Genomic DNA, 24,547 nt, shown 5'->3' with positions numbered 1-24,547 from the left:
GATGATGGTCCTGCGTACACTGCTCTGATTGTTTGTGGCACAGAGCAGAGAATGCTGAAGGCTGGCAGTCAGGTCTGGGCCTCTGCCCCTTCCCTGCTGAGGATAATCCTCATTGCTTTCGCCAACCTCTGTTTTCAAATGCAGGTTTTTTTTGGGATGATTAACTTGGCTTACCCAGAAACATACTTTCTCATGGCCCACCTGCCTTTCATCCGCTTTCACCAGGGACCTGTGCAGTGTTTGATGCCCTTGCACCTTTGGAGACGTAGACACTAACTTTTCCAAGATTCAGCTTCCCCATGCACAGGCTGGGGAGAGCACCTCTGGTATTGCATATGGAAACTGAAATATTTAGATTTATGGGTTAAAAGGGCAAGACACCACTGTTACCATCAAGACTGAGTTCTTGTATTAAAATAAGCAACGGAACTTCCCCAAACTAGTTCCTGTTTATGGTGGCTTGTCTTTGTACTTTTCTTTTTAAGGAAAGCATCCAATCTTGATTAAATGTCCTGGTCCTGTCCTTCATTGACTCAAGTAGATTGCTTCAGTGGGTAACCACTCTCACTTTTTAGGAAATTATGATGATATTGCTAATTTGATTTTGTTTAGTGTCACTTTCTTGCCACTTGGCCTCCTTACAGATTTGTGTGTCTCTACCTATACACACACACTATAATCTTCCTGCTCTGGCATTTATGCCCACATTATTGATATGGATAGGGCATTGCCCATGATAAACCTCTTCACCTGATTCCCACTCTGACCCTTGCACCCTTTTTACCGTCACTTTTTTCTGGGATAATATTCCCTGCTTTTAAAATGCCAGCTTCACCCACCAGTCCACACTCTTTTGTGTCCATGACCCTGGGATTTCATTATTTGCCATTAACTTGCACATTCTCTGTGTTAACTGTGAGCCATGACTCCTTGTTTTCTTCTAGTTCATGGATGAAAATATTAGGGAGAATTGGTTACGTTCTTATATTCTGAGATCTTTTAATAACCTGTTAATCCATTTAATTTGTGCCATGTTGACTTGCAATGCTCTAGTTTCTCATTCAAAAAGTTGTGTGGTGTAGGATCAAATAACTTGCAGAAATCTAAGCACATTGCACTAGCACTAATTTCTCAGCAAATAAGATATATTAGTTTAACTCTTTTCCATTAACAAGCTTTAATTTGCATAAATTATATCACCCTCCTTTAATTTATTATTACTTGTCCAGTTTCTTCTATTTCATTATTTCTCCTGGGGGTTATAAAATTACTTGGATTATCCTGCTTATGCTTTTTAAAATACAGGCACAGTGCTTTATTTTCCCCTTTACCCTGTATTCCCTTATTGTTCTGAGGTTCATTAAAAATTCTTGACTTAAGTGTCTAAAGAACTTCTCTGGGTAACGATTCTGAAACTCTTTGAGAGGAAGTTATCTAAGTCTGCTGATTTTAAACTATATAACTTCAGAAGTTTCTGTTTGGAAACCTCCTAATTCACTGCTGGAATGAAAAGTATTTCATTTTCATACCATGTTAGAGCTGGCTTTTCCTCTCAGCACAGAAACAAAATATTTAGTGAACGTTCTTATTTTTAAAGCATTTCTGACAGTTCTGCCATTCCCATCTAGTAATGGAACCCTTATTACCTCCTGTCCTTAATAAGCCAGTGTTTACAAACCAGTTTGGAGTTCTCCAATGAATGAAGGAATTATTAAAATTACACGTGCAATTATTTAAGATTAAGATCTTTATAATGGGTGGGGAAGGCGAGGCCTTCACCACTACAAAGGCCCTTTACCGCATGTTATGCTGATGAAATGTCCAACTGTCTTAAAGTCTGTTACTCCTTAGTATCTGCTTTATGTCTCCAGTGGGATTTGGGAACCCGGCACATGGATGCGCTGGTGGAGCGTTAGGACTCTGTGGAGAGAAGGATCTTCCTCTTCATCTCCTCAGTGCGGTACATGCTGCTTGCCAGGCTGAGTGTTTACAGCTTGCGGGTTCGGGTAATGAATAGATGTGTTGGGCTTCAAAAAAACAGACCTCTGTGGCTTTCTCATGAAAGCCAATCCTTCTTCCCCCACCTAGATGCTATTCCAGCTTACACTTCTTGTCTTGCTTTTGTTTTCTCCCGATCCTTCACTCAAGTCTTCCTGCCTGGCCGTCAGATTGTGAAGCAAGGTGGTATTTGATTTATCTAAAGGATTGTTTGTGGTGTGTTCTGTCAAAGCTTGCAACTCCTTAAACAATCAAATCTACCTTCCTTCTGTGTTTGCTTTAAATGATCTTGGAGGGATGTTGGTACCGGGTTATACATGCAGGAGAAGAGGTGGACATGTGATACACATGGAACTCTCCACTGCATACTGGAATCATAGAATCACAGAATGGTTAGAGTTGGAAGGGACCTTAAAGACCATCCAGCTCCAACCCCCCTGCCCTGGGCAGGGACACCTCCCACCAGACCAGGTTGCTCCAAGCCCCCTCCAACCTGGCCTTGAACCCCTCCAGGGATGGGGCAGCCACAGCTTCTCTGGGCAACCTGTTCCAGTGCCTCACCACCCTCACAGCAAAGAATTTCTTCCTGGTATCTCATCTAAATCTCCCCTCTTCCCATTTAAAACCATTAGGAAATACTCTGTTGTCCACCTTCCTCTTCCCCAGACTCTGTTCATCCGAGAAACATCCCCGCCGTGGGCTGGCGCCGAGCCGCTGTGCCGTTAGCCTTGCCGGGTGTGAAACATCTTGATATCCTACGAGCTGTGAAACCTGACATATGCTGAGGCAGCAACGGGAAGAGACTCTTTCCTCAAAGCTTCCCTAGAACGTTCTGACAGTGTTTAATCTGTCGGGGTCTACTGTGTCATTCCGACTGATCCCAGTAGGCCGACAGGTTAAAATCAATAATATCCTTGATCAGTAAATAATTCTACCTTGATCAGAGAATCCTGGTAATTAGAGCTGAAAAAGATACGTGAGATCCCTCAGTCTGCTCCACAGACTCTGGGATGTGCTGGCGTTTGTGTGTGTTTTTCTTGGGGTTTTTTTGGCTGCTCTTGTTATCTGGTGTTACCCAGGCTGTGCTTTGGAAGGAGGGCTGCTTTGTTATTGCCAAAAAGTGCATTATTTTCCCTCGATATGGAAAACCCTGTTGTAAAAATGGAAGAGATGGGGGAGAAGCAGGGCTTGAGGAGAGGAAATGACCCCAGGAAGAGAGCGGGAAATGGCGCTCAGCCCCTCAGGCTCCAGCCCCTCAGGCTCCAGCCCCTGTCAGTAGATCCTTTATCCTCAGACCTTTCTGGGGTCAGCCCCAAAACTGCCTCCTCTGCTTCCCTGGCCAGCAGGTACGATTCCTGGGGAGCAGAAGGGGTGCTCCATGGCTCGCTCGGTCTTTACCTGTCAGCTAAGTTTTGGCCAAAAAAGGGAGGCCGAGGCCCTGCTGTGGCAGCGTTTTGGCGGGATTTGACAGGCAGCTCCAAAGGACCTGGGTCACCACGACACAGAGGGCATCGGCTGCCTCCTCGGCGGTCACCAGGCTGGATTCTGGCTGTAGATACCGAGGTAGATGTAAGTAGCTTCGCTCTTTTCTTCTTTCACTGATGCCCTCATCTCTCCTGGAGTTTGGAATTTGCATAATTGGAACAACTTGTTTATTAGAAATCACATCCATGGAGTTGAGCTGAGCGGCACTCGATGCACAGTTTGATGGAATGAAAAAGGTGGAGAAGGAAGACACTTTCTTTTATATATCTCTTTCATGGTAGTTGAGAGCATTTTATTTCTTTTTTCTGTGACACAAATTAGAGCAGTTTGGGGCTGGTTGGAGCTTAAATGGTTTGTAAATGAGCGTGAGGGCAATGGGCTGGGGTGTGCTGTGCTGGGGCCTGGAGGAGTCCCTCATGTTGGGTGTGGAGAGAAGGGTCTGTGGATGTTGAGTGCAGAAACCCAGCAGTAGTTGCTCGTTAGAGATCTTTGAAAATGAGGAGATAAAGCTAGCTTTTCTGTTTTTTGGGCCGCTCTATGTGAACCCATCAAACGTGAATATGGCTGCTTGCCTACAAACAGATTAGTTTTTTATTGCTTTTGCCACCTCTGTGGTGCTGTAGGGCCCAGCTCTACTATATATAGCACAATAAATCTGGTTTATATCAATGTGAACTTTGATGCATTTTATTAATATCACACTTAGGATTTGAATATTTAAATATGCATGGCACATACAAAACCGTTATTTAGCTTATGCTTATTTTATTTAATTATTTTAGATTTAGAGAACACCTGTCATGGGCTCGTAAGTGCCATGCAATTAATTAAAAACGCAGTCAGAAATTCAGAACTCCCTTTCTAGATTATCCCTCTCTCTTGAACTTATCACTCCCTCTTTTTCCTAACCAGGTCTCTTCCAGCACCATAAACCTGTTCAGTCTAATTCCAGGATAAAACACAGGGAGGATGGGGAGCTGAGCTTCCAGTAGTGTGCTTGCAGGTGCATGAACTGCAAGTTCATGTTACAGGAGGAGAGATTTGGGAATCCTCAATGTGGATGGCAGTCTTGCTGTCCTAAGTGCTGTACAAACAGCATCACTGAATTACACAGCCCCTGTCCTGGGGGTTTTGCAGCCCAGGTCCATGCCCAGACACAGAAGGGAGCGCAGCGCAGACCGTCTGAGGGGTGAGGTGCTGAGGGCAGCTTGCTCTCCTTCTCAGCCAGCTTTTGGCACTGGTTCTACACATTTCACTAGGATTTGGCTTTACACGCTGATGTGGTTGCCAGGGCCGCAGGATTAGACCCTTTGTGGAGCAGTGATTTGTCAGCCTCACAGGTTGCCACTAAAAAAGTCACTGGTGGATTGAGGAAGGAGCTGTGGCTGGTGAAGCTCTGGCTTAGCAGCAAGAGCCCTCAGCTGCACCGAGTCCCAACTGGTTCTGTGACCTTGGCCAAACAAGTGGCTTATCCACCCTGTGTGCTTGTCATTCCAGATGGAAAACTGGGTGAGAAAAAAACCTCAGGAGCTGAAACCATACGATGCCCTCTAACTGAAGCCTTCCTGGGTTAACAGAGTGCAGAAAACTGCACTGACTCCCATGGCAGAGCCTCTGCCTGCAGTCCCCCCTCTTTGTGAGCTGCTGTAGTGGCACTTACTGCAGGGAGTCCTAAAGAGACCTTTCCTCCTTGCTGTGTACTAAAAGCCATAAAGGGGAGTGTGCGGGAGTTAATGCTGCGTTAACTCCCACTGGGATACCCACAAGGTTGGGAAGGGAATGTGCATTAGTGTGGCTCAGCTTTCCCCAGTTTCAGCCTTACTGTCAGCAAAGAACTGCTAAGAAACGGTCTGAGGATCTGCTGGGGACGTTCAGGGCAGGGGGAGCTGGATGCAGAGTGTGTGTTGGCTCCTGGTTTCTCTTGCCCTTTCTCCCCAGCCCATCACCCTTTTCCCCCAGACCATGGTTATCAGTAGAATTATAGAAACAACATGATATTGGTTATTATTCTTTTGGCACGTCTGGCCCACATACCCCATAGGAATTTACAGCCCTTTTCAAAGTTTTGCATATGCAAAAAGTCAAGTTGTTATAGGTGGAAGCCGAAAGGCGCAGTGAGAGCATTTACCCAACCCCAATGAAGCACTCTTGACCAAAGCAGCCCGAGATGTATTTGAGATAATTCTCTCTCCCTTGTTACTGCTGAATTACCTCTTAATGGGCTGCAGAGAGCTGCTGCTGCAGAGTGCAGTGGGAGCTCCCGTCCTGGTGACTAAAGGTCAAGTGTAGCCCCTTTCTGCTGCGTGCGGTGACGTGGCTGTGCTGAGTAATTAGTTTAAAAAATACATGTCTATCTCTTTGTGGTGTGAGAAAGGCTGACTAAAATCCAGAAGGAAATAACAAAGCAGTTGCAAATATGCGTCAGAAGAAATTGTTTCACGGTCTGAAATACCCACTGTTGCATTTGCAATAAAATTAGCAAGAAGGGAAAATGCCAGGGAAATAATGATGTTAAGAAGCTGTCAAATATTTTTACAAGTGTTGTCTTTATTTAAACAGCAGAGATCTTGGGGTCAGGTGCGTTCCTTTGTTCTGTTTATACAGCACCTCGGACCATGGAGTTATGTTTGGGGACTCCTGGCTCTTGTTGCAGCCAAAGAACACATAATAATGATGTAGACAGGAGTATGTGCTGCAGCGGTGAGGATACCTCAGTGTGTGCTCACTCTCTGTATCTTGGTCACTGCAGTGATGAGGATGATGTATCCCTGGGTAAAAGGGGCCTGAAAAAAGCCCGTGTCTGGCAACATTGAGGAAAGAAACCGGTAGATGGACTAGTGGGCAAGAGAGGTGGGATACAATTTATAGCAGACTGGGAGACATCTCCTGAAAACTAATGAGGCATTTGAGTTTCAGCCAGAATTAGATAGAGCCTTCCGCGTTTGAGTGGACAAGATCAGCTGGAAATGAGCCAGAAGAGGCAGAGTTCAGTGCAGGTCCTGGAGAATCCAGGGATGTGTGATAAACGGGAGAGCTATCTCCTTCCTCCTTGTCCTGGTTCCCTGCCACTGTTTTCCCTGCAGGTGAAAGGACAGCAGCCCACTGGACAGCCCAGAGCAGTTACCAATACTCTTTGGTCTTGTTGTGCTTTGCTTCCTTGCAACAAGACAGAATATAACTTTATTTTCAAGAAAAAGTAAGCTGTGCTCCAGCTGTAGATTGGCAGGCGAGGGAAGATAGGAATAAAAACTAGACGGTGACTCTGAGGAGGAGATAACAGGTGAGAGCTCACGCTGCATGTTCCTGATTTAAAAGGCATATTCACTACTTGTCTAGTGGTTCCAAGGTCAGAAAGGCAGCAACAGTGGTGCCAGCATAACAGATCTGCCTGAAATCAAGGCTCTCTTGTGTGGTATCCCTCCTCTGGGGGAGGCGGAGCTCTTCTAATCTCCTTCCCCTGATCCCTCTTCCAGCTGACCTCCTGAGCTCAGTAAATAACACCTTGGGAGGCTGCAGGAATCAGTGAACAATGAGTGCCTTCCCAAAGGGTCAGAATTTCTTTCCACCTAAATTCCACCTTTGCAGTCTTTGTGGAAGAATCCACAATTATTATTAATTTAATTTGTATTTTTAAATGCTGTTACTTGCCTGCCTTCTACCCTCCCAACTTTAAAAGCGATTTCAGAGGGGATGTTTTCTAGAGTTCCAGCTGGCATCCAGCATCTAAACAAACCCTTTTGCCTATTGCCTTACTCTTACCTTTCTCTGTTTGGGGATGGCTCCCCTGCCCAAATGCAGCGCAGAGGGAGACTCTGCCCAGCCTTTTGAAATGTCTGGAGGGATTTGTCCATCTGATCCCTATTTATTTTAATAGGGCATTTAGTTCTCAAGAGCTGTCTTTCAGACCTGATCTTATGTCTCCAGAACCAATGGGTGTAAGACTTTGGCCCTCGCTTGATTAGGTCTTATTTTGGCTGTTTGTGTAGTATCTGTCAGAATTTGTGCTGGGTTTTATTTTTGTTTTGGTTTTTGCCTGTGCAGAGGGTACATTGTGGAGTTCAAGTGATGCTGTGCTGTACTTTGACATTTGTATCCTGCTTTTCTTTTGAGCTGAAGGGAGGGAAATCCAGAGAAATAGTTTAAATCCATCTGAAAGGGACTACATACCTCTTCTTACGTAGGGGCTTTCCCTGGCAAGGCTGTTGTTGAGTTGTGTTTGCATTAGGTCTCCCCGTACCAGTAGCATCCCAGTCCAGTAGATAGGCTGCAACTGGGCCCTGCATCCCTGCTTGTTTTCCCTTCATTTCTGTCCCCCTCATTTCTTGCCCTTTCCTTGGTGAGTGTTGCTGTTTGCTGTTTTCTTCTTCCCCGGTTGCTCGTAGCGGGGTGCGGACAGGAAAGGGTTGTGTGGAAATCCCTGCGATGAGCCCCAACCCTTCCACCCCCACAGAGTGCCCTGGGAGAGAGCAGACGGGGAAGGTGACTCATCCCATCCCACTGCCTGAATCCTGGGGCTGCTGGCGGGGGAAAGGAGAGGCCCCCAGGCGAGGCAGGTGGCTGGGGGGGAGGCTGCCGCTTGGTTGGCTTCTCTTTTTACACGGCTGAAAGCCCAGGGACCTGGTAGGGTGCTGGGGAGGCTGTTTTCAGATGACTTTAGGAGCTGGTGGGAGAGGGGCACTGAGGGGAAAGGGGAGCGTGAATGGATGCTTGATGCATCCCTGCCTTGCTCCTGTAAGTAGAGCAGGGCCAGCTAATCCTGGAATCAGAGTCCTCTAGGTTGGAAGGGACCTTTCAGATCATCGAGTCCAACCATCAGCCTAACTCTGACAAAACCACCACTAACCCATGTCCCTCAGCACCACGTCTGCCCAGCTTTTAAATACCTCCAGGGATGGTGACTCCACCACTTCCCTGGGCAGCCTCTTCCAATGGTTGATAACCCTGTCAGTGAAGAAATTTGTCCTAATATCCATCCTAAACCCCCCTAGGTGTCATGTCAGTGTGCACTGTGTCATGCCATTGCGGGACATCTTCAGTCCCACCGCGGCTGTCACGTGGAGCTGGCTTGGAGTGACATCCAAAGGCCCTGATCTTGCTGTGTCCTTCCTGATCCGTTGGGGTGGTGAGAACCCAGCAGCAGCAGGGCTCTGCTTCAGATCTGGAGGTTGGCTCTCTCTTCTGAGCTCAGCTTTGAAGAGTCACCGTCACAGCCTGGACCACTCGTTTTCATCCTTGGGTCTGTTGATCCTCACTGGTGCATGAACTCCGAGAGATTCTGGGAAATAATCAGGGAAAGGAAGCCTGTTATCAGGAAATTTAAGTTCTGTCTGCAAGGGTCCAGTCCTTCAGTGAAAATAAGCAGTTGAAAAGCAGTGGCTAAGCTTTCCAGGTTTTCTGCGTTATCTCAGCTACTCTCTGAGGCAAGGTCCACACAGGCAGAAGATCTGGAGTAAGATCTGGTCTGTATCTTTGTCTTGTTCTTTAGACTAGAATGGAATTGACCCCTTCTGCCTCTGGAGGTGGTGATCATGGAGAGCAGAGTCAGGTCTGCTTTCAGGATTTAAATGGCTCGAAACTCGGGTGGGAGAAGAGAATCCCCTCATTCCTTACCCCCTCCCTGGGAAAGGTGGGGAAGGTGCTGGCTTTTATCTGTTCCCCCTCCCACACCTTCTGGCCACGTGGAGAAATGTGTGAAGACACGTGTGTGCTGATGGCACCTAAATATAGCAGCTGCTCCGTGCTCCTTGTAACCTGTCAAATGACTCCTCACTCTCCAAGGCTTTGTCAAATCGTACCTATTACTCACCTCTGTGACTAATTCCCTACGGAGGGCCCTTAAACAGGTTTAGAAAACAAGTTCTCTGTCGCTCTGGGGCACAAAACATTATGTCTTTTTTTTGTTTGATGAATTTGGCTAATGATAAGGAGAAGCTCCTGTAGATTGACTTACCCTTGAAGAGCAGACAGGGACTCCTCCAGCAGGTTTCCTCCACAGCAGCCTTCCGAGGAGCTGTACGCGCCATTTCTTGCCACACTTTGAAACCCTGGGTGTCTGCAGGAAAGACCAAAGCTGTTAATTGGAACCGGTGATTTCTGCAGGAGGAAGATGGGATGGAAACACGCCTAGGGTGGGATTTCACTTTCGCTTTCACAGACTTCTCAAGTGCAGATGCTTGTCGGGTAAAACAGAGCTGCTTAAGAGCACAAGAGGATCACGCGACCGCAGAGAAGTCTGTGTCTCCTTGGAACTGCAGGGGGGGAATTAGGATTGGCAGAGTGTAATTGGTAAAGCTTGTATTTGGCTGGGATTTTTATTTTAACAGGCCCAGAAAATCACCAAATAAATAATAAGGCAGGACCTTAAATTTGCTCTGCAGCACCTCTGACGGCAAATGATGCCCAAGTAGATGTATTGAAGAAGGAAGAGTGCCACCTATTGAGTCCTGAGGTTCCCCTCCTTCAGAAGGGTGTCCCGTCCAGGTACTTTCCAGGCACAGCTCAGCATCCTTCACGTGCTGGGAAGGAGCTACAGCCTGGGGAGGTATCCTCATGTGAGAGAAAGCAAAACTATGCACTAAAAAGTGTGGGGGTTTTAGTTTAGATTTTTTTCCCACGTGCTGTGTTTTAAAGCAGTGAATGTCAGTTGCAAAAGCTTCCAAATACAGACCCTTTTCTGGAGTAATTCTTTGTTTAACGAACTGAAGAAAACCTTACAAATAGTTATGGGCAAGTTATGTTAACACAGCTTTATGTCTAAAGACTGTTGGATGATTTGGTGGCTTTGGGTGAAGGAAAGGATTAGACTTGTTTCAGAAGAAGTGCTGGGTGTGTGAGTGGGTCTGTGTCCCCCTGTGACTGTCCTGGAGTCTGTGTCCCTGGCTGAAGTGTTGCTGAAGCCACGTAAGACCCTGCTGTCTCTGTCAGCAGCTCAGTGCCAGACTGTTTCCCACCTCAGGAAAATGCTTAAATGCCTAAGAGGGGAGATACTACTTTCCAGACAAAATGTTTCACCTTTAAAAACGTGTGGGCCCTTCCCCCCTCCTCATTTTGTTCCAATTAATTTTGGTTGTGGCTTTCATTCCCATGAGAGATGAAGTTTTTTTCACCTGTTCAGAAAACTCTTCCCTTTGGTATTTCTTTTTTTTTTTTTTTTTCCTTCCGGCTTCTTGTTTTTTGTTCTTTTGATGAATTATTTACCTCTCTTGGGTTTTGTTTTTTTTATATTCTCTTTGTGTTTATCTTCAAAACATACAACTCCCAACACTTCTTAATAACATACAACCTCCAAACACTCCCTGCTTCCATTGAGTACTCACTGGAAAGCGGCAGCATCAGCTCATCCTTCAGTTACTCACAAGTAGATCTGAGGTAGGTTTCTTTTTCAGGGCTGCATTGGTTACTGGGTGGTGGGAGCACCAGGGTTGGAGACAGGACCATTCTGTTCCACTCTTTGATCCCCTACCATTTTACTGTGTGACGATGAGCAAGTTGTCCCACCATGCTTTCCCTTGGTCTCACTTGCCTAGAAGATGAGAGATATCTACTTCATAGCAAGAACTGTGTGCCCTTTGTTGAAGTGAGAAGCTGTGGAACTGCAAAGTGCTGTTACTGGTATGCTGGAGTTGGAGTTTAATGTCTGTGCATTGTGTCTTTTGAGTGAGAAGGCTGTGGAACTGCAAAGTGCTGTTACTGGTATCTGGAGTTGGAGTTTAATATCTGTGCATTTGTCTTTTGAGTGAGAAGAATAGGTTTCACGTGATTTGAGAGGCTGCACCTCGTGAAGCCGATAAAGCTGCCCTTTTTGTTGTCCTTGCCAGAGCTGTTGTGATGCCCACAGCAAGTCATCTGTCAGACACCCCATGTTTTCATAGGAAGGGCCAGGGCAGGAAGCTCACTGTACCGTCTCTGGATTAGGTTCCCTCTCTCCTGGCACAGTTAATCAGCCCGTATAATCTGGTTTCTGAGCTGGGTATGAGAGCTACTTGATATTGTAGCACTGACTTCCCTGTTGAGGTGGACCTTCAGATGTGCTCTGGTGACTGTTGTACAGCAGTTATGTGAAGCCCATAAAAGTACACCACGGGGTCAAACATCTGCACGCTGTAGGAATAGGTTTCACGTGATTTGAGAGGCTGCACCTCGTGAAGCCGATAAAGCTGCCCTTTTTGTTGTCCTTGCCAGAGCTGTTGTGATGCCCACAGCAAGTCATCTGTCAGACACCCCATGTTTTCATAGGAAGGGCCAGGGCAGGAAGCTCACTGTACCGTCTCTGGATTAGGTTCCCTCTCTCCTGGCACAGTTAATCAGCCCGTATAATCTGGTTTCTGAGCTGGGTATGAGAGCTACTTGATATTGTAGCACTGACTTCCCTGTTGAGGTGGACCTTCAGATGTGCTCTGGTGACTGTTGTACAGCAGTTATGTGAAGCCCATAAAAGTACAGTCAAACATCTGCACACTGTACTGGTAGATTGTGGGAGATGCATCTTTGCCCCGAGTAGCTTTTTTTAAGGATAAGCATCATCCTTAGTCATGACATACCTCCTCCTGGTGCTCCCAGCCATGCAGCATTTTGATGGACTGAGGACATGTCAGTCCTCGGCAGCGCCAAGAAGAAGGGAGGGATTCCCCTGAGTCGAAGCAGCTCAGCAGGAGTTTTGGCACGCTTTTAGCCTCATGCCTGATACTCTCAGACTCTCTTTCCTTTCATTAATTCCACTCTGAGCTGCAGCTGAGGAGCACGTATTAAAACTCCAAGGAGGCATGTCTAGTAGTTGTTCAAATTCAGTTAATTTTTTATTGGATTTGAACTCAGACTTCATGGGCCAAACCCACCCCTAGAGGACTGGGGATGGGGAATTGCGGGCGGTCGGGACTTACTCCGGATAATTGACTTTCTTCTCTGTGTCCACCCTCACTCCCAGATTCACCTGAGAAACCTCCCTGTCTTTGCTTCTCCGCAGTGCTCAGGCTCAGAGGCCTTTGTCCCTGGCAGCCTCAGCCATCACCAGGTATTAAATTAAACATACACACACATCACAGCCCTGAGGCTATTAACCCCCCATGCACACAAATAATCCGCTGTGGTCTAAGTAGAATAACTTATGTTTGGACCCCGATCTAGCCCAATTCATTTCCACACCTGCGGGAGTGACCTTCAAAATTTGCTCGAGGCTCTGTCTCAAAAGTCATTTTCTCATTAGTGGCAATGAAATGTGTTGTGGAGCTCGTGCTCTGCCTCTGCATCTCGGGGGGGTGAGCACAGAACGACACCTCTGCTCCCTCCCACAGACCACGCTAGGCCACCTCACTCCCATCCCTTTTCTGGAAACCCTTCTTCTCCGTCTCCTCCTTCCCTCCCCACCACAATAACGTGATTAAGATTAAAGAAGGTCCTTGTAGAGTGTCCCCAAAGGTTGCAATGAGCAGGGGCCGCCATTTCAAAAGCTTTGGGCACCTGAACGTGCTCATGGACAGAAAAGGCATCTGTGGTGGCCTCCTGCCACCCCGGGATGCTCTGCCCTCGGTCCCTCTGGTGGCTTCATCTGCTTTGGCTTGGCCTTCTGGCTGGCTGGTATCAGGACTGAGCCTCCTTTAAAATAACACAATTTATTCCCGTAGTAAACCTGTTGTAGAATTGCTTGTTCCGATACTGATGTTTGCTTCCAGCTGTCATCTCTGTCAGCCGTACTTTTAGAGCATAAGGGGAAAAAAAAAACCCCAAACCCTCCTGTTGGGCTTCGAGTCCTTGCCATCCATCAACCAGGGGTCACAGTAACTGCAGATCATACGCTCAGGTCTCAAAAACTGCAGGAAATCAGTCTTTGTTACATGGAAAATAAAGCAGTCTATGGGGAAAATAACCATAAATGTTCATTATTTGTACAGGAAAATCAATTTGTAGGCCAATTGACCAAATAAAGTAATACAATTTGCTGGGAAATCCCCCAGGTGTGGCAGGCAAATCATGAAGCGGAAATGAAAGCAGCGGTTTTCATAGGTAATCTGTGGTGGTTTGGGGGTGGGAGGGATGTGGGGAAGGGAGACAAAGCTCAGAAAATGAATAAAACTACAGAAAAGGCTCTAGTTTTGTAGTTACCTTGGGCTGTGCAGCCGGTTCAAGGAAGGGTACTGGTGAAAGGAGGAGAGGGGGAAATGGTCTTTTTCTTGTTTGTATACCATGGAAGGTGGTGGAAGGAGGTAACGGTGCCACTCCAGAGTGTGATGGAAAGGGAGGAGCTCTCTTGAAGGGGGTGACAAGCTGAGAAGTGGTGAGGCTGGAGGCACTCTGATTTTGCAGTAGGAGCAGGCAGTGACAGACACACAACCCTTCTCGGTTGTCCCTCGTTTTGACATCTACCCAGTGAATCTCAGGCAAGTAATTTCCATTGTGCAGGCTGTGTGTGTGGAGTGAAACCCTCCACATCACCCCAAAGGGACTTTAGGCTGGTTCTGGGAGTCTCACGTCGGTGGTAAATGCCATTTGCAGCCTTAGAGCAGAACTGGTTGTTTGTGAACAGTGACACCCAAGTCTGGTGATGGGGACTCTGTGCCTGGACCGCTCTCTGTCACTTAACGCTGGTCAGGTTAAAAAACCTGAGGATCAATTCTTTAGTCAGTCCCTTCCAGTCAGATCCTTTGTGCTTCCTCCAGTCTGAACAGTGTGATGGCACCCAGACTGGGAGGGAGAGAGGCCGACTTCTTCTGCAGCTGTTTTTTACTTGAAAAGATGCATTTATGATGGTAGCACCAGAAGGTATTGCTCAGGTCTTGCAGTCCATTCCTGTGATGGTTAAAAAGGGTCCACAGAGCTCCTTTTCCCCACTGGATGTGACTATATGGTCCTGTGGGCTCTGCAGTGGCCTCGCTCTATGGCTAAGTTCATCGGTTTACATACTTTGATCACACTTGGTACCACTCTGAAATGGACCTACTGGTCCTCACCTCCCTCCCAGATGTGTTAAAAGCCCTTAAATAACAAAAGCTTATCAAACACGTTGTGCTTTCCAAATGAAAAGTATTGCAGAAGGGCAGCATCCCGGCAGCAGATGACAGACGGGCTCGTTGGCTCAGATCTCAGCGGCTTTTGGCTCCCTGCGGTAGGGATGGGGCTCCAGGGAGGCTGGGGCTTAGCTCCTGTTCCTGCAGCAGGTGTCAGAGCTTTTGATGTGTAAAAAAGGGTCCTTTCAAAGCCTTGAGTGACACTGCAGAGTACTTCTGTTTAGACAAACTCGCCTGTCCTGCCACATCTGTGAAGGAGCGACACCGTTCCCTGTCTTGTTTTGGTGTTGATAGTTTGAGGGACAACATCTGCTTAAACACCGGGCGGCTTTTTGCAACAGTGGAAGCGATGCCTTAATTAATATTTGTAGTTTTCTTGTTTGCTTGGGATTTTCAAAGTTTGCTTGGCTGTCGGGAGGGTTGAGTCATTCCGAGGCAACGTTGTGGGCAGACCTGGTTGTTGCTCACTCAGAACGTGGCAGCTCCCTCCTCAGGTTTGTCTGATCTCCTCTTGGGTCCTGGGATGGGGCTTCAAACGCTCCAGCATGTGCATCTTTTTATACCTTAACCAGCCCAAATGATGTCTGTGCAGGTGTTAACTGAAGGCTTGAGCTGAAGGTTCTTGAAGAGGGATGTCTGCCATCCAGGGAGGATGTGCTGTGCTGCTGGGTGGTCCTGTCACGGAGACAGATGTGGCTGATTTTTGGCACCAGCCTCCCTGGGGAACACTAGGATGTAAGGCAAAGCTCTGGTTACTCCATCTCTGCTGTGTGCAGCAGCTGCTGTCTCTGCTCTCGGCGGGTTGGTTGCTTCAGTTTTGAGGGAAACTGCTGGGAAATCAATTTATTTCTTTTTAAGCTGAAAAAAAATCGCCCTCTGGTGAGTTCCCATCTCATTCTGGCCATGACAGGAATGGTCCAGGCGTGGGGAGGGGCAGGAGGCCCTTCCTGGGTCAGTGTGACACGGGGTGTTTGGGGTGAAGGGACTGACACCACACTGACACCCCAGTTCCACTGATGCCCTTTGGAGCTTACGTTTTCCAAGTCATCAGTGATCATGGGGCACTGCAATATTTTGAAAGCCCAGCTTTTAGGATGGTGTAGGACCTAATTTTTCCAAAAAAACCCCAACTGTAGCTCTCAATAACTACAGCAGCAGCAAAATCTTCTTCTGTATGGACACCTAAAGAGAAGGAGGAACCGACTCTCAACAAATCCAGGTCTGTCTGTTCCATTAAGTGACGATGGCAATTATTGAACTTTGTAAAACACACTGAACTGTTTAGATAAAGCCTGTTTTGGTTTCTGTTACAGCAACAACATGCATTTGGGGAGGAGCTGTTTAACGTTTCTCTTTGATCTCTGTCAAAGTTGTTCTTTATGACAGTGAAGACTTATCAAAAAAGGAAAAAAAAAAGCTCAAAGCAGAATGTGAGGCAGAAATTGCTCTCTACTCAATGAAAAGGCTGGTCCTCATTCTTGTAGGACTTGAACAAAGCCAGGGTCTCCCTCCTTTTGGCCGAGCAGGCTGTAAGCCACACTTGCTTTATGACAGTGAAGACTTATCAAAAAAGGGAAAAAAAAGCTCAAAGCAGAACGTGAGGCAGAAATTGCTCTCTACCCAATGAAAAGGCTGGTCCTCATTCTTATAGGACTTGAACAAAGCCTGGGTCTCTCTCTTTTTGGCCAAGCAGGCTGTAAGCCACACTTAGAAATCTCAAGGATCTCAAAGAAATGCTTTAAGCATATGTCTCCAGAGCAGAATGAAAGTATAAAATCCAGTGAAATTCCTCTTGATGAAATATTTCAGACTTGCTGGGAAAGGCTGTGTTCTCTTGGACCTGGTGTAATGAAACTTTGGAGTGAAACATTAATACCTGGGGGAACGATGGACAGTTATTTTGTTCTCTTGTCTTTCTGTCACTCGGAAGGTACAGCAGTGAGGTGTGAGAAAAGGAGGGGAAATGTCTGAAAGCATCCGTGCCCTTTTGCTCCTTGTCTCTTCACCAGAGAGGAGGAGCAGGAAAGAAAAAAAGAGAAAAATATGTAAGTTTTGCTTTTATTTAGGAGATAGCATCAGTGTACCACATCCTCAACTGGTGTTGGTTGACTTTTACTCCACTACTACTGACTTAGATTGCCTGAGGACCTGGCTTCACATCTCTGCTTCCTTCTTTGCAACCTCAGACTGAAATGGACAAAGGTATCTGTTGTGGAACAGACACAGAAAACAAAGACCAGGCCACTTCTCAGCCTTCTTCCAAAGAGGTTTTGAAAATAGGTAGCTCCAAAGGAGTGATAGATTTTTCTGTCTTAGAGTTACCTCCTTTCAAAGAACTGGAAATTCCAGTTGGCTCTTCCAGGAAAGCATAGCTCTCACTCTATTAACAAATTATCCTTTAGGCTTTATAACTCACTCAGAGGTAATAAATGGGAAATGTTCCCTTTTGTTCATGGATCGTGTTCATCTGATTCTTTAGGGCTTCAGAAAATAATATTGTTAATATTGATGGGAAGAGCTGCAGCTTCTCTTCTGTGTAACTTTCTTTTGGTTTAAAACATACATATTTTCTCCAATTATAGTAGTACCTATGGCCCTGTTCCTGTGCACAGCCTCAGACTCAACACTTCATCCTCTGCTCCGAAGAGCTTACAATAGAAACAGTGCAGAGAGACAGGGAGGAGGGAGAGAAAGTGAGAGAAAATGTTACTGATGGCTTTTTATAGCAGGGAGACCGAGCCCATGGGGTCAAGTGAGTGGCCCAGGATCACACAGGGAAATTATGGTTAAGAGCAGTTCTCTTCTTTGATATATCTTCCCTCTCTCAGAAGATAAGTTAGCCTAAAAATGGGCCTGGACCGTCTGATCTGTAATTGATAGCTTCTGTACAAACCAGCTGATGACAACTCAAAACTGTTAATGAGGAATCGTCAAGTGTAGACCTAGAGAGCCTGCTGGGTCCAATTATTCCCAGAATCTGTTGTCCCCTGGCTCCAGCTCTTAGACCTCTTTGGCTCTGCCAAATTGCCTCCTCCATTGCCTCTAGTCATTGCCAGGACTTGTAAGCCCCTTCCAGGAGACCCTGATGAAGAGTGTGACACAGTCTCTGAAACCTGGAAGAGTCTTCATGGTCTGTACTGCCTTCATTTTTTGCGTGACCATCGCAGCCTTTTCCCATCTGCTCCCTCTGAACTTTGGGCCATCCTTCCTGTGCTGGAAGAACTTCCAGCCTAACATTGCTGTCACTGGCAAGAGATGATGGGACTGTTTAGTTTGAGGAAGAGGAGGCTGAGGGGAGACCTCATCACTCTCTACAACTACTTGAAAGGACACTGTAGAGAGGTTGGTGCTGGTCTCTTCTCACAGGTAATTAACAATAGAACGAGAGGGAACGGCTTCAAGCTCCAACAGGGGAGGTTTAGATTGAACATTAGGAAAGAATTTTTCACCGAAAGAGTGGTCGGGCATTGGAACAGGCTGCCCAGGGAGGGGGTGGAGTCCCCATCCCTGGCTGTGTTTAAGGGCCGTTTAGATGCAGTGCTGAGGGACATGGTGTAGGGGAGGACTTTGTAGAGTAGGGGAGATGGTTGGACTCGATGATCCCAAGGGGCTCTTCCAACCTCAATGATTCTATGATTCTATGATAAATAATAAAGGGCTGGACTGCAGCTCACAGGGAGGCAGAGAATAGATGCAGCGGCCGGCTGCTGACTTTTGTTTTATTCATTTGTTCATTACTGAACACGGGAGCAGGAGGTGAGACGAGGGGCTGGGCAGCTTCTCCTGGCTCTGACCTCCCTTCTGAGGGAGAAGCTGGTAAACACAGGGCAGGGGGATTGCTCCTGGACCAGATTTGCTACCGAAACAGTCTGCCTGGTAGCACCATCAGCCTAGAACAACTAATGAAGGCTCAGGGGAGGGCGGAGGATTATCTTGGAAGGCAACTGACCCTTTCTTAGGTGTTTACACTAATCACAGCTGAAGGTAAATGCAAACTCTGTCAGTTATCCTACAGGGGATGTGTGGGCTCCGTTGCTGCGTAATTTCCCTAATTAAAGCCATTTGACCAGGTTTATTATTTGAAAAAGTAAAAGAAAAATATTCCAGGCTCTCAGAACCTACTCCTTTCCTTTTGCCTATCTTTATTATCAATAAAAAAAAAAAAAAAGAGAGAGAAAATGCTGTCTGGGCTTGAGGATTTCCTTCACATATGGAAAAGATTTAGCATTCTTCAGCTCCCAGCGTTGGCAGCACACAAACCTCCCCCCAGCATTCCCTCTCTGCTCCCTGTGTTTCCCAGCTCGACGTATACAGAAGGAATGTGTGTGCTCTTGCTTCGGCGGGGTTGGGTTTTTGTATCCGATAGAAATTATTTTTGAGAGCTGAATCACAGGCACGTGAATCATCTTGCAAAACAGCTTTGATATTTTTATCAGTGTGCAAACCCTTTGTGCATTTGCATTTCTCTGCTTTTCTTTTTTTTTTTTTCTTTTTTATTTTTTCTGGTGCTGATTTGGATGCTGAAGAAGTGATGTCTGTGGGGACTGCACCTGCTCGTCTTCTTGGGTCAATTCCCAATGGGATCAGATGTCCAGAGTTTGGCTGGCAGTTAACGTGGACTGGCAAAAGCTTTGCTTTCATGTGCTTTTTTTTTCCTTTTTTTTTTTTTCCATAGAGCTTTTTGCCTTGCAGCTCTCATAGCAGAGGCCTTTCCATTGCTGGGATCAATTAAATGCTCACCAGGGACTCTCCCTGCGAGGAATCTTTCCTTTTTCTGGCTGACTTTGAATGTCACACCAGGGCGTTCAGCTGTTTTGACCTTGTTGCAGTAGCTCCCAGGGCAGGAAACCTTTCCTAACCCTCCCTTCCTGCCTCTCCCCCAAGTCCCATGCTCTCCTCCCGTCCTTCCATCTGCCGGCTCTCCCGGGGCTCTTGGGCAACAGCTCGGATTTTGGTATTCTTGGCTGGGAGGACACAGCTCCAGGGGAGAGCTACGAGGGGGTTGGATGGATGGAGGGGAGAAGGATTTTATTTTGTAACTCCACTGACCTTGCTTAGCCACACAGAGCAGAATTTCCCCCCCTGCTCCCTCCACCCCGACTCCACTGACCTTGCTTAGCCACACAGAGCGGAATTTCCCCCCCCTCCACCCCATTCTCTGGAAGGGAAGAAATATCCCCACTGTTTTCTTTTCCATCTTTCTGATGGTCCCTTGCTTTCATGACAGAGCAATCAGGCTTCCAGGCTTCTCCACCCAGGTAACCTACCACCCTTCCCAAGTTGTTGGGTGGCTTTTTTTTCACTTGTTGCCTCTCTAGACTTGGGTAATCGGCAGCTTTAAATTGTGTGTCGGTGCCCATTTGATTTTTCCTGGGGAAAGGAAATATTCCTGTCTGTGATTTTTAAAAACAAAGCAACCCCCCACCCAGACAGTACTTTGAGAGGCAACGAAAGCAATTAATGGTGTCAAAAGACCCTGGGAGGGTGAAGTGGTGAGTGAGGGAGGGCTGGGCTGACGCAGGCAGGGCTGGCTGGGGATACAGAGGGTTATTGACTCCAACTCCAGCTGGGCTTCGTTAGCTGGTATCATAACCCACGAAATTAAGCTTTAACGATGTATAAAGGGAAGGGAGTCCTAATACGTGAGGCAGTTCTGCAGTGCCCTCAACACTCACCCTTGTAAAAGCTTTGGAGAATTGCGGAAATGTTTTACTTTCCACTTACACTAATTAAGGAGAGGGTAATAAGTGATATTCTATTCTCCACCCTCTGTCCAGGGGGTGGGGGGAATCCTCGTGTGATGAAAGGAAGGTGCAACATCTGAAGATGTTTCTTCTAAGCAGAGTCAGTGTTTGGCCTGAGAGCAAACATCTTGGACTCCTCTTGGGCACCCAAGAGGTTGTTGGAGGGTGCATTGGAGGGCAGGGGAGAGCACCCACCTGTTTTGCCTGGCTGTATTTGACCCATGTACATGTAGAGAACTGGTCCTCAGGAGGGATCCCACGTTCCCCCTGCTCTCAGGGATAAAATCTGTCCCTTAGAGCACCTTCTGTCCGTGCTGCCCGGGGCAGGGAGCTGCCAGACAGGCAGCCTGGCTTCGCTGGGCTGAGTTGTAAGACATCTTTATGCTCTGTATCGTTCATATTTGTTGCTGGGGGTGCTGCACCTGTACTGGCAGCTGTTGGCTCTGCAGCTATAGAAAATGCTCCTTCTGACCCAATGGCCAGAACAGTCCCACTAGTTTAAGCAAGGCAGCTGGCAAAGCACACCTTCCCCCCTTTCTTTAGCTGTGTAAAAATGGAGTTATTTAAGAGAGGGGAGCTGGAGTCCCCAGAGGCCTGGCTCTCTGGCCATAGGTGACTATTGATCGGGTTGTTTTCCCAGGCATCAGACATCCCAATGAATATCAACAAATTGGGCGGCTGTTTTCTTTTTAAAATATTCAGACCTTCTTACAGGGTTCATGGTTCAGCACCAGCATCCCATTAATGTATGAGATCACTCTGCAATGACGCTGTCACACAAATAGGAGCTTTTTTTTTAATGTGGGATTATGAGGCTTACATCAAATATCTATAAATCCTAATGTACCTCCCCATATATAGCGACAGGACTGCGCTCTCTGGATGTGTTCTTGCACATAACACAGCTTTGCTGAGTGCATTCCTCACCACGTGGCACTGCGGGCCAAGTGGGAGTTGATAACCCTGAACCTGAGTAGCTGTGGGTATCTCAATATAGGTACATTCCTGTCCTGTAGCTGTTTGTACAACTGGCAGAGGATTTTAGCAAAAGCCAGAGTCATAGGAAAGATTCCTTGGATGGAAAGCTTCTCACAAGGCAGTGTTTTTATTTGCGGCTTGGACCAGCGCCCTTTGAAGTCGATGGAAAGACAATTGATTGTAGCAGGTTCTGGACCAGGCTGCTGGCTACTTTTGTGCTTAATTTAAAAGTAATGCGTATCTCCTGGTGAATGCCTCTAAACAGATTAAGAAAGTGCAATTGATTCAAAACTGACTATAGATGAACATAAAAGGCGAAATTGATTGGCTCGGTCTATTTTAATTTTCTGGGGATGGAGAAATGTAATAAATAAATAAATAAAGGAAGAAAATGCCCCAAACCTAATGGCAAAAATATAAAGTAAACACAACTTTAAAAAAAAGCATTGCTGGTGATGGAATGCAGGTGTACCCAAGGGGGCTGGGACCACTGTGGCCCCGGTTCCGATGCCCATGGGCAGGACATCTGGGACCAGAGATTGCTGCAGAGGCAGGTTCTCTTTTCCATTCATGTCCATTCATTTGTCTTTTAAGGGAAGAAGCTCTCTGTGTGTGAGATGATATCCATATAGGCATGTGTATACATATTTTTATATTACATATAGAATGTGTGTGTTTCTATCCAGGTGTAGCAGCTTTAGGTGTAAGGGTCAATTCAGAGAAAGGCAAAGAATGAGCGTCCTGAGGAGCAGGGACAAGGGGGAACCTGTGTTCCTAGCCTGGTGGGCTGTGTCTCCAGGTTTAGTGCCTCCCTGTTTGCTGCACTCACGCTCTTGTTAGGGCTGATGAGTCCCTGGGCAGTCACTGAGACCTGGTAACTGCTCGAAGGTACCATAACGGCCATAAAATGATTTTTAGTATCTGATCAGTGCCGTTCTCTTTAGCCTGTGAAGTCACAGCAGAGAGTGAATTGCAATTATTTTGAAGCGGAAATTTGCACTCCCTCCCTCCCCTCTCCCTTTAATTGTTATGATAAATTGCAACTTCAGAAAAATATATAAAGCTTTGGCATGATAAAGCTCATGCTGATATCAAATCCTGCTTTTCAGCATGACAAATTTGGTGCAAATACTGCCCTCCTTGCTTTTCCTTTCCTTCCCCCTGCTTTTCCCTTTTTCTCCTCTTTTTTTCCCTGCTGTCCTTGACACTGTGCAGGCTGGAGGTCGGGCTCTGCCCACATTCTCTGTACTCATTGGAGCAGGAAAGGGGCAGGGGTGGAAACGCATCTTATACACGAAAAGTATTTAAGGGCAGGAGGTGTGCAATTTCTGTCCCATTATATCTCCTGCATCTGAGCGTTTGGACTCACCACGAGGTCTGTTGCAGTTGATCCAAGTTTTGTACTGGGGATAGTCGGGGCTTCACCTTCTTGCTGTTCCAGGGGTACGTTTTTCTTCTTCACGTGTCTCTCAAGAAAAAAAAGTGCGTGTCTTTTTCCTTCTATACACGTGTTTTCCCATTTTTAAGCCAGTTTGGCCCACTGCTTTTCCCTCCCTGGGGTGTCTGCTGTTCACAGACAGCTGCGTTCTTGGCTTGGGACTGCATCGGAACGGGAAAGCTCGTGTGCCTCCTTGGGGTGATGCCTTCCAGATGGATTTAGCTAATTATCACAGCAATTAGGGCTCCCCTTAATGACCATGACTGGAATTTATTGACAGAGGTAAACAAGAAGTTTTTTGTTTTTGTATTTGTGGAAAGTTCTTAATTTGTTTAATTAAAAAAACATGGGCTCTTCTATCACTTAGTCTTGCTCCATTCTCCCCTGCCGAGAGCCCGAGTGGTTTTCCCAGGGTGTTTTCATTCTGCCAGGTTTATTTGGAAACTTGGAGTTGATGTTTCAGAGAAACTGTTCTGAGTCAAATGTTACTCTGCACTTACTCAACCAGTTTCACACACCTTTCTTCCTTTTGTTCCAGTTCTTGCTAAAAATGTGTTTCTTTACTACGACTTTTCCTATTGAAGGAATGATGCCTACGTACCTCTACAAAGAATGTGCGTGAAACCGTGCTTCACTTCCCCTCAGGGTGGTTCCCTTCCCAGTTTCATCATTTTGTTGGTTAAAATTTTAATTTCAGGGGGAGAGGGGGAATGACATTATAGTCTCCCTGGGTTTCCAGTGTACATCTTCCACTCTAAGTGCTCGTATTAGGGCTCTCTGTCTTGGTCACAGATCAAGCTGAACACCCCAAGTGCTAGAAACATCTTCTTATCCCAGTGAGAGCTAAAAACCCAACACACTCCAGGTTAGGCAGCACTAGGCTCATATCTTCTTGTGGATCAGGCACCAAGGGTGCAGAAGCAGAGTAATGTGTAATACGTCCTCACTTCTTGCAGAAGAGAGGAGGTTGGGAGCAGGGTCATGGTGTGCTGGGTTCTGTACACAAATGCACATGGAGTGAAAAAGCAGCTTTTGCCTCCTGGCAGTTTTCCTCCTGTTTATTTGTGTCTTGTCAGAGGGAGCTGTTGAGGGAGGTGTGCTGCCAGGACCACCTAGGGAAAGCCTGCACAAGGATTTGTCTGAACACACAGAGGAACAAAGAAAAGTACCCTCAGTAATTCGAGTTTAAATTGATGCTGACTGTTCACTGGTGTGAGGGTCAAACCTGCTGCTGGCTGGCATAGGCAGTTTCCCTTTTGCAGTCAAAAGTCCTCTGGATTATCTGGATCACACCTTCCCAGGGCTACTGGCAAAGGTTTAATTTAACCTATTCTGCTATGTTAATGTGCAACATTGGGTAGGAAGTACCCTGGAAGAGAGAGATTGGGGCCCGATTGTGCTGCCACCTTCCTTTCTCGTTGGTGTGGATGAGACGTGAGCTAGGAATGAAGAGGTGGGGAGGGGCTGGGAATGCATGACTTGAGTATTAGAACTGGAAGAACTAGATATAGATACACCTCTGCTGAAAAGTCTTTTGCAAAGAGAACATATCCTTTGCCCACCCAATGGACCAGTCTGAGACTGGCTGTGACTAACAGCATTGCCTTGGCAGCGCAGCTGTTTGAGAGGAGCTGCTTGGTTCTGGGTTTCTAACCAAATTCTTCTTTTCTTCTCTTTTCCTCCTGCCCTCTCCCATTCCAACGAATTCCATTCAGAACCGGGGTCGCCTGGCAGAGAAGAGGACCATCCCCTTACCTCCAACCAGGATCCCAAAGAAAGAGCTCACCTCAATCTTCTCGCATAGTGACGACAGCGAAGAGAGCGATAAGAGCAATGGTCAACACCCTGAAGTAAAGCAGGAGGAAGATCTCCACATCAGTATCATGAAAAGAAGGTACTTTCCT

General features: G+C 46.7%; 1 protein-coding gene across 1 annotated transcript in view; it reads left to right on the top strand.

Annotated features, from left to right (window-relative positions):
* The window catches only part of SAMD11 (sterile alpha motif domain containing 11), a 122,437-nt gene that overhangs the window by 11,666 nt on the left and 86,224 nt on the right, over positions 1-24,547 (top strand). The window contains exon 2 of the mRNA XM_014941342.1: positions 24,359-24,537. Coding sequence (XP_014796828.1) covers positions 24,359-24,537 — 179 coding nt within the window. The remainder of the gene's footprint in view (positions 1-24,358; positions 24,538-24,547) is intronic.

Source organism: Calidris pugnax, unplaced genomic scaffold, assembly GCF_001431845.1.
Source record: "Calidris pugnax isolate Ruff unplaced genomic scaffold, ASM143184v1 scaffold82, whole genome shotgun sequence".
Lineage (NCBI taxonomy): Eukaryota > Metazoa > Chordata > Aves > Charadriiformes > Scolopacidae > Calidris > Calidris pugnax.
This window is presented reverse-complemented; position numbering and strand designations above follow the sequence as displayed.